Source organism: Pistacia vera, unplaced genomic scaffold (assembly GCF_008641045.1).
Source record: "Pistacia vera cultivar Batoury unplaced genomic scaffold, PisVer_v2 Contig196, whole genome shotgun sequence".
NCBI lineage: Eukaryota > Viridiplantae > Streptophyta > Magnoliopsida > Sapindales > Anacardiaceae > Pistacia > Pistacia vera.
In genome coordinates, this window is record NW_022195997.1 from 2,092,572 (window position 1) to 2,102,604 (window position 10,033).

General features: G+C 34.0%; 1 protein-coding gene across 6 annotated transcripts; it reads left to right on the forward strand.

The window, feature by feature from the left end:
- Positions 1–617: 617 nt before the first annotated feature.
- On the forward strand, positions 618–6,495 carry LOC116127848 (serine/arginine-rich splicing factor SR30-like). Of its 6 annotated transcripts, none has more exons than XM_031413507.1 (14): positions 618–773; positions 1,015–1,104; positions 1,602–1,667; positions 1,776–1,850; positions 1,951–2,059; positions 2,144–2,190; positions 2,338–2,395; positions 2,819–2,868; positions 2,999–3,055; positions 3,142–3,272; positions 3,354–3,449; positions 5,867–5,900; positions 6,038–6,133; positions 6,242–6,495. In XM_031413507.1, exons 2-14 carry the CDS (start codon positions 1,018–1,020, stop codon positions 6,257–6,259), a joined length of 924 nt encoding a protein of 307 aa, XP_031269367.1. In that variant the 5' UTR covers positions 618–773; positions 1,015–1,017; the 3' UTR covers positions 6,260–6,495. The 6 variants fall into 6 exon arrangements, 2 of the variants coding, with proteins under 2 accessions (XP_031269367.1, XP_031269368.1); XR_004127649.1 differs by lacking the exon at positions 6,242–6,495 and adding an exon at positions 5,210–5,294 and having other exon boundaries at positions 630–773; positions 1,013–1,104; positions 5,383–5,900; positions 6,038–6,135; XR_004127651.1 differs by lacking the exon at positions 6,242–6,495 and adding an exon at positions 5,210–5,294 and having other exon boundaries at positions 630–773; positions 1,013–1,104; positions 6,038–6,134.
- The last annotated feature ends 3,538 nt before the right edge of the window (positions 6,496–10,033 follow it).

Here is a 10,033-nt window from a genome sequence, read left to right on the forward strand (position 1 = left end):
AGTGAGAGTACTTTATTGATTTTCTAAACTTTTATTATGGGGTTATTTTTGCTAAGTTTTTAAATGTAAGGAGTTATATAATCCAAATAAAAATCAATATAAAAAAATAATAATATTTAATTAAAAAATAATTCAGTAATTTAAATAACATACCCACTAATTTATTCTTTATAATAGAACATATTAATATAACATACCCATCAATTAAAGAAAAATATATCTCATAATCTTATGATAACGTAACTTTTCAGTAATTTATAATTTTCAATAATCCAATATTATGGGATTGAAACGTCCTTTCGAAAATAACAACAATCTCTCTATACGGTAAATGAGCTGTCAGAGAATCGTTAGAAAATTTTATTTAATATTAATATATTGTAGTTGACAAATTTGACATTGGGTTGAATTAGTCAACACAAAATAGTAAGGCAAATGTTCCACGTGACTAAAAGTCAATGGGCCACATGTGGCCCATTGAGCTCGAATCAATCATTTGATTCATTGCAAATTCAAGTCTTGATCCGACAATTCGTTCATATTTATGACAGCTAAACGACTTGGCATCCTATTTGGCAAACTTGCTCATCTTCAACCGTCGGATCAAAATCTAACTCTCAAACGACAACCGTCCACGTGACACCAGAGGATCCTTCCCGACTCTCTCTTTCAGCCTCAAGCCCTCACTGAAAGATGCCACAAGAGCATTCTTCCAGAACCGTCTTCTTCTCCATCTTCTAAACCATTCTATCTCCACTTTCTTCTGCGAAAAGGTCTGTGTTTACAGTTTTCTTAACTTAATTATTTTATGTTTCATTAATTCTGAGTTAAGTTTTGTTAAATTATTCAAATTTATGGTCTCATAATCGCGCAGCAAGGTTTTTTTTTGATCTGGCATTCAGAACATTTAAAATCATAATCTTATTATGTTGCTGCGCCATGTTTTTTTTTTTTTTTTTTTTTTTAGTTTTTCATTTACTATTGTTTGATTTAGGATTTTTTTCTTTTTCACAGAAAATGAGCAGCCGATCGAGCCGTACACTCTACGTGGGGAATCTTCCTGGAGATACTCGAATGAGAGAAGTTGAAGACTTGTTTTACAAGGTTTTTTCTTTTTGTTTTAGTTTGAATTATGATTTGCTTGTTTGATATGGGATGATATTCGGACCCTTTATTTTTCATCGACTAAATTATGTATTAGTCATCATGCTTATGCTTAGGTTGTGAAATAGGCTTTTGCTTTTGTTCAGCCAACCGGGATAAATAATTCTGCTTGGGGAAAATGTTTGTACTTCAATTTTGACTCATTGCATGTTTGTTTTCAGCTTGGTTCTTTTTGTTGATGTGTTGCATAAGTTCTAAACTATTGTTGATTATAAGTAGGAATATTTTATTATGATGCAATATTTGCATTTCGAACCACCTTAAGTGCAGATAGGTAATCAATTTGTATTTTATTGTGAGTTTTTGTATTATTGGCGTCGCCTTTGTTTCTTTTTGTATAAGTAATAATAATGCGAGATGCTGTTGGTGAACCTGTATGATATATGTTTTGGCTTGGTAAGGACTATAAGGAATTTGTATTGACTCTGTGATTGCAGTATGGGCCCATTGTTGATATTGACTTGAAGATCCCTCCCAGACCTCCGGGTTATGCCTTTGTCGAGGTGAGTTAGTAGTTTTCGATTGATATAGAAGTACTTGAATTGTGGAAGGATTTAATAGGTTACATTTTTTCTGGCATTTTTCAATTTGCTTTATCATCTGAATTTCAGTTTGAGGATTACCGTGATGCTGAAGATGCAATTCGTGGTCGGGATGGCTATAATTTTGATGGATACAGATTGCGGGTGAGCAGCTAATCTTCCTTGCTTGTTTACTTCCTCCGGTTTCTATTTGTTTCCCTACTTTATTGAATTGTTGCTTTTATTTTTATCTGATTTGTGTTAGGTTGAACTTGCACATGGGGGGCGAAGACATTCATCATCAGTTGATCGTTACAGCAGTTACAGTGGTAGTGGAGGTAGCCGTGGAGTTTCTAGGCGCACCGACTATCGTGGTATGTGTTGCCTTTGACAGCACTTGTGTTCTCAGAAAGCTACATCCAATTGATGAGTGATCTTATATAATTTTCATGTTACAGTTTTGGTGACTGGATTACCTTCTTCTGCTTCATGGCAAGACCTTAAGGTGAGTGTGATGGATATTTCCAATAACTGTGTGTTGTAATTTGTGTGGATTTAATTAGGAATTGACTATTGCCTTTTTATTTTGAGGATAATTGAGCTTATGGACCTTTTTAATTAATTGAGTATTGCTCATGTCTTCAATGATCAGGATCACATGCGTAGAGCTGGGGATGTCTGTTTCTCTCAAGTGTTTCGTGATCGTGGGGGTAAGTAAATTTCCAGTGTTTAGTTTTGTTTGTGTGGGATGTTTTCTATATGGTACGTCCTTGCTTGGCAGGGTAATGGCATTTGGTATTAGAGGCAATGTAATGGTTCATTTTTTTAATACCAACTACGGATTATAGTAAAGTTGTAGTTGATTTTTGAAGAAGTTAAGATGGATATGTCAGGTAGACTGCAGGGGGTGATTAGAATCTCTTGTTGAATATTTGTGGATTTTTGTGGGTGGAGAGAATATATTACTTATTACAGTTTGGTCAGTGCTATTAAGGTGATTGACCTGATATGGCTTATTATAGAACTCTGATGTAGGTAGATGACTTTTTAAGGCATATAAGAAATTGTTACTTTAAACATATGAGAAATCATTACTTGAAAATTTATGTATCTTTAACGTGGTATATTTGCAGGTATGACTGGAATTGTGGATTACACAACCTATGATGATATGAAATATGCTGTAAGTTAGTTTATTGTACTTCATCGGAAAATCATTATTGGTTTTATGTGGTTGGGGATGGTTGGAAGAATGACTGTGACAACCTCTTTAAGTGTTTCTCGTAATATTTTCTTCTGCTTTGACTTTGTAGATAAAGAAGCTCAATGGATCTGCGTTTCGTAATGCATTTTCTCGGTCTTATGTACGGGTATGCCTCGTTAATTTTTCAGTGCTAAATCCTGAATTCCGGATGCACATCTACATCGCTTGTACTTACCTCTTCATGTTATCTAGGTGAGGGAGTATGATTCAAGGTACTCTAGAAGCCCTAGTCGCAGTCCATATAATTCAAGAAGCCGAAGTCGTAGCCCATATTATTCAAGAAGCAGAAGTCGCAGCCTCAGCTACAGCGATAGGAGCAGGAGGTCTGATTTAGTTTTTTTACAATAAAACTTATAAAGTTGGCTTAGGCAGAATACAAATTGACTGGGTTTGAGCGTATGCAGCATTTCTCCCAGGGCCAAATATTCACGTCGGTCTCCATCTGTATCTCCTGCTAGGTCTAGTTCTTACTCAAGATCACCTGGCCGCTCTTATTCAAGGTATAGTCTTGCTGATTTTTTTTCCTAGGAAAATAAAATATAAAAATGAAATTCTGAGATGCAATAAATAGTTTGTTCATAAATGTAGTTATTTAATGAATTTTTTTTTTGTGTGTGTGTGTGTGTGTGTGTATTCATTAAGTGTTGCATGTGGCTTTTACGTAGCAGCTCCCTTTATAAAAACCGTTTGTTAATGTTTCTTGGTTAGTACCTTTTTTCCCTGTTAAATATGCGTAATTATGTCTGATAGGATGAGTTTTTAGCATCCAGTATCGCTAACAGATAATCATGCGGCTGGGAATTGCACTGAATAACAATATGCTTTAAGTCAAGTTCTTTAACTTTTGTCAGTTATGTTGCTGTTCACCAGTTGGAAATTCGCAGCAATTATCATCTTGTTACTTTCTCTCTTTTTTTTCTTTTACGAGGGGAAAAAATAGTTAACTGCTCAGTTTAACTTGCTGGCTTTTCACCTTTCCCATTGTAAACACAGTGAAATTTACTGATGTCATGGCTGGCTAGCTAGCAGCTGTATTATTCCTACTGCATTATTGCAGCTGCTATTATTTCCTTTGTATGCTTTATAGAACTTCCTTCCTGAGGCATTATGAGTTTCAAGTTTTTGAAACTGTGGTAGCTAGCCTGTTCCTGCTCTGTAGGGCTAACATCAGACTGCAAAATAAGTACACCAAGCTTGGCTAAAGTTGAGCTGGTCAATGATTTATTCTGGCTTGTCTAGTTTTGTGTGGTTAAACCAAGCTTGAGTTGTCAATTCCAGAACCTTCAAAACTGTCATCTTGTCATTATTTGGTCTCTGCTTGGGATTATTGCAGTTCATCATCTAGGAGTTTATGCATATGTTGACATCACATTATTCTTTAAAATTTGACATTTTGACAATCTTCTCATGATTTAACTTTAAAGTCTTTCTGGTTCTAGACTCCAAATATTACCCCTATTCAGGTTCACTCTTATTGAAGTTGTCAGCTCATCATAATTTTACAAAATATTCCATTCACATGGTAATCCTCAAAGTCGGTACTTCGAATGACATATATGGTAATTAATGAGCGTACTCAGCTAAAGAATAGCTGACTTTAGTTGTGTTTAGGTCTAGTGCTTGTGGTCACTTCAACCACCCAGTAATATAAACCCCTATATATTTGATTTCTATATCGTTGCTTAATGGATGGTTGCTTGTAAAATCTTTACTCTGTGTGATTCCCTGCCAGTTATAGAGTTGCAATTCTTGCCTATTATTACATATTCTCCAGGCTTGACACTTGGAAGGAAATACTTCCTCTTACAAGTGCTTAAAACATTTTCATTTTATTTGTTTTTCATAGACTTCCGTTTGCATCTTTCCATTGTGTTCTCCATAATCTCTGGCAATGATACCTTTTTATATTTATTGCTTTTATTTCCTCTTTTTTTTTCAAATATTGCTTTTATTCCAGCACATGATTTGTGCATCTCACTTTGAAATCTTATTGTGTTTCCAAAAAGGACCCCAACATTATCTTTTGCTGGACTTGTGAGAAGTATTTCAGTGTCACTTTGCTTGCAATTTCTTTATGACAATTCTTATCATAATGATCCATTCTGTTTTTCTTTGTAAATACCTTCTTACTACAACTTGGGCTTGCCCTTCAAACTTCAAAGTTTTATTTTTCAAAGTTCAATGGGGAAATTTGAGAAAAGGATTTGTGGGTTAGCCGTTGCCTTACCTTGTTTATGAAGGTTGCCTGTTTGTTTGCTAGATCTCCTTTGCGGCGACCTGGGATTGGATGTTAGGAACTTGATGGGATGTGGTGCCTAAAGCCTGCAACTCATTTTGTTCTTGAGGTAATACTGTTTTTGTTGATGAGCACCTCTGGAAAAACCCTAATGGTTTAATAATTCTGACATGTTATGCATGCTGTTCCAATGAAAGCTAGCATGGATCAGTATAAGAAAGATGGATGGGTAGCAATTTTAAAGCTGGATACTGATTTAAGTACAATTGATTTGACACCATCCCCAATGAGTCTGCGCTATTGACAAGTTCAAGATTTCTGGCTCTGTCAAACTTTTGCCCAGGATTCTCGTTAATTTGGTGATATATATAGACTGTGTGGATGTGTTTCTTTCCTGTTGTACTTTGTATTATTGTGCGCCATTCTCTTTTTGCCTGGTTTCTTTTTATCTTTTGTCTATTTTAGCTCACATTACATGCTGGGGAAGGATCGGTAGTAAATGGTGAGGTGCAATAATACGATACTGGTTTGATGTTTTACTGTTGATTGCTGCTAAGATTGATGGTAATTTTCTATTTCTGAATGTGTTCACATTGCGGTGGAAATGGCGTTGAGGCTTATGGATCAAAGGTTATAAAGGATTGTTCTATTGAATTGGATTGTTTCTGGAATTTTTTGCAGATCACCTTCTAGATCCAGATCTCCAGTGTCACCTGTAAGTGAAATTTAAATCTGGATTTTCGATCTTTAACTTTTGAAGGAAAATGATTCATATAGTGTAAATTCATGTTGGCTTAATCTTGCAACATCTATTGTTGAATAATATTTGATAATGAATCCTATAATATGCAGCCTCGCGGCAGACGTGTGAGTAGAAGCCGAAGAGAGCGTAGTCCAAGTTGGAGTCAGAGCAGGAGTCCAAGTGTTTCGCGATCCCGTTCACCGTCAGTATGATTCGTCTCATATATCACTTTATTTTCATTATTTTTTATCAATGATATACCATCTTTTACATTCTCCTCAACTTCCTGATTCTGGTTATGGTGACATTGGCAGGTGAGATCTGATGATTGATCCTGACTTGGTTGGTGCCTTCAGGGATTGTGTTATTGTGAACAGTTTATATTTTAACATAGTCTTAGTTGAACTTCTATGGTGAAATGCTAGGACTTCTCATTAATAATATGATTAGGTATAGCACACTACCTATGAATTTGAAATATTATTATTGAAGGATCATGTACTCTTCTGAATGAAATTTGGTCTCCCAAGGATTGATATTGAGATGATAAATTTCCTTGTTTATTTTATTGTGATGGTTTTATACTCGTTAGATGATAAAGTTTGTGACTAATGAGAATTTAGTTGGCCCCTTTTGAATGCTTTCAAGAAGCATGATAGCAAGAAGAATAATTTAACACAATTCAAATTTACTATTTTCAAGACAAATATGTAAAGATGAATAATTTAACTTATTTATTTCCCGTTTAATGAAGGGGAATTGTTGTATTATACTCGCAAATTGGTAAAAAAAATTGGACTACTATGTTTGTTGGTAAATCTGGTAACTTTCTCTCTTGAACAAGACCTTTGAGTATAACTAATCTTAGAAGTTAAAGCGTTTGTCATTTGGTCATAAGTAGGATAGGCGTTTTACTCGACCCGTACCAAATGGGGTTGGGATTACCCAAAAAAGTATAGGATGGGGACGGGAACGAGGATGAGGAAATTCCTTGTCCTTGGGTATAGAGCGGGGATGGGATTGTCGACGGACTCGACCTGTTGAGCCTTGTACCCGTCTCCGCACATTCCCTACCCTGCATCCATACAATTAATTATAATTATAATTTTTTGACATTTTAAGTTCTAATGACGAAAAATAAATCTTTGTGTTCAATTAATAATAACTTATTCAAAATTATTTTTAACTTTGAATAAAGAATAAAAATTATTAATCTATTATGTTTTCAAATAAGTAATTGATTTGATAATATTTTCAAGAATCAAGATCATATGAGTATATATATATTATCAATGAAATTTAATTTAAATTTGCTAATTTCATAAATTTCTCTAATGAATTGACACGACTAACAAATAACACAAATAATTTAATTAAATTACACAAATTCATTTATCTTTTTAAGTAATTAATTAACTAATTAATTATGATGTTTAATTTCTAATTTCTTTAGTTGGAGTGGAGCTAGTGAAATAGTGTAAGTTATGTTAAGATTAGATATCGTTCTAACAACCTTAAAATAATTTAATTGATCAAGTAAATTATGTTAAGATTGAATTTGAATTTGTCAATTTTAACATAATTTAGTTGACCAAGTAAATTATGTTAATATGAAATATATTTTTGTCAATGTTAATATATTGTAATTGTACAAGTAAATTATGTTAACATTGAATTTGGATTTGTCATTTTTAACATAATATAGTTGATCAAGTAAATTACGTTAATATGGAATGTAGTTTTATCAATTTTAACGTAATTTAATTGACCAAGTATATTATGGTAAGATTGATTTATTAATTAATTGACGAAGTAAAATGAGTTTGTTTTTAATTTTGATATTCAATGTAATAAATTTGCAAAATGAAAATTTATCAAAATTTTATTATGAAATATCTTATTCTTTTGAGTAAACAGATAAGAAGAAAAAGACAATTTAGGATCCAAAACACAACGTTTCAAATTGCAATATAAGTGTTAGTGTTAGTTCATATCTGCGACTGTATTTTCGGAGATGTCTTTATTTCTTATTAGTTAATTACGAATTAGTTCATATACTCTTCCTGAAAATAAAACTGCTATTGGGGGTAACCGTACAATAGTGAAATGGATCATTCTATTTCAGATATTCACTTTTTCTTTTTCTGGTCAAATCTACCTAATCCTATCCTGGAGATGATCTAAGAGAAGTCAGGTTTAAGTGATTTTGTATCTATGGCAGATGTTTGCAAGAATTGGAGTACAATTTTCACTCAATTATGACTTTGTATCTCAGATCAAAACTGTGTATATATGCTATTACCCATGTCCTCCACTTTGTTGACATTTTGGACCCCTTAGGCTCAAGGTTGGTGTAATTCAGAAGTAGATGATGGGTGTGAATTTGAATTTGATAAAGTTTTCTTCGCGGATGGTATATCTTTTAATGATTGTTTAATGATGGTAGAAATGAAATTGTTTAATGTGCTTGATTAAAATGAAACTGTTTAGTGTGTTAAGAGATCCTTTAACTCGAGGAATTAGAGGGAATTTTCCCCGTTAGTTCCTTGATATACGGGGTGAGCGAGGCAGGAATAGGGGTCACCCCATCCCCGTAGGGCAAGCATAGGTATTCCTTACCATACTTGCAATGGGTACCAGTAATCCCTTAGGGTGTCGGGTACGGGGTTGGGGATCCTATTCCCTGGCCTTGCCTCTGCCCGCGTCGCACCCATCCTTGGAACAAACCTCTACACAAGTTGTGGAGGAGCGACAAATGTTAGTTATGTTGAATAATCTTTGATTCTAGATGCAGAATTGACAAACCAAAGGGATCAAAATAACTAAAAATAAAACAAGAAACTTACCTCCAACCATTGATGCTCTCAATCACACACCCATTGTTTTCTCTCGCGTTTTGTCTCTTCTAAGCTCTTAGAACACTCAATATGATGGTGTATTTTGTTTGAGTTGAGTGTATGAGCCTAGGGGCCAAAATCTCAATTTACAGCCAAAGCTCCCATCAAGCTTTAATGGCCAAACTTAATGACTGTCATAACTTTGGTTATAATGGTTACAAAAACTGAAAAAGAAACTTTTGAACTAAAGCAAAATGTGGACCATTAATACAATAAACTGATTTAATACAAAACCAATTTTCACTTTTATGTTGTATGCTATGTAAATGTTACATTCTCCCACTTGGTCCACACGTTTAAAACATTATTTTCTTAAGAAACAAATCCATGAATCATGGCAAAAAGTCTTCTAAAAATGAGTATTATCTTCCATGTATTACAATGCATTTAATTTCTCAAGTTCACTATATATATGGCAACTTAATGAATAAACCTTATGTTTATTCTTGGTCCTACAGTTGAATTTTCTTAAATAAAATTAAGGTACACATGAATATGAGAAAACATGACAATAAATAAGAGTTTCATCCAAGCATTGTAGATACAACTACATAGTGGAATCAAGTCCCATTTTCTCTACTTGATCCTTGAATTTCAATGGTGACATGCCTTTAGTCAAAGGATTAATGATCATCAATTTAGTACTTACGTGCTCAATGACCACTTTCTTTTCTTTAACATGTTCTCTTATGGTTGAGTACTTAATGTCAATGTGTTTACTTCGACTTTTGTTATTCTTAGCCATAAAGACAACAGCTGAATTGTCATAGTACATTCTTAATGGTTTAGAAATAGAATCCATAACTTTAAGCCAACATATGAAACTTTTTATCCAAACACCATGTGAAGTAGCCTCAAAACAAGAAGCGCACTCAGCTTTCATAGTGGAAGTAGTAGTCAAGGACTACTTGATACTTCTCCAAGATACAGCTCCACCAGCCATTATGAAAACATATCCTGATGTTGATTTACATAAATCAACACAGCCAGGAAAGTCTAAATTTGAATAGCTGATTACTTCTAGATTGTCATCCGTCTATACATAAGCATGTAGTTTTTGGTTCCTTGAAGGTACCTCATCACTTTCTTTGTAGCTTTCCAATGGTCTATGCTTGGATTCTTTTGATATTGTCCTAACATTCCAATAGCAATTGCAATGTCAGGCCATGTATAGACCTGAGCATACATCAAGCTTCTGACAGCAGAAGC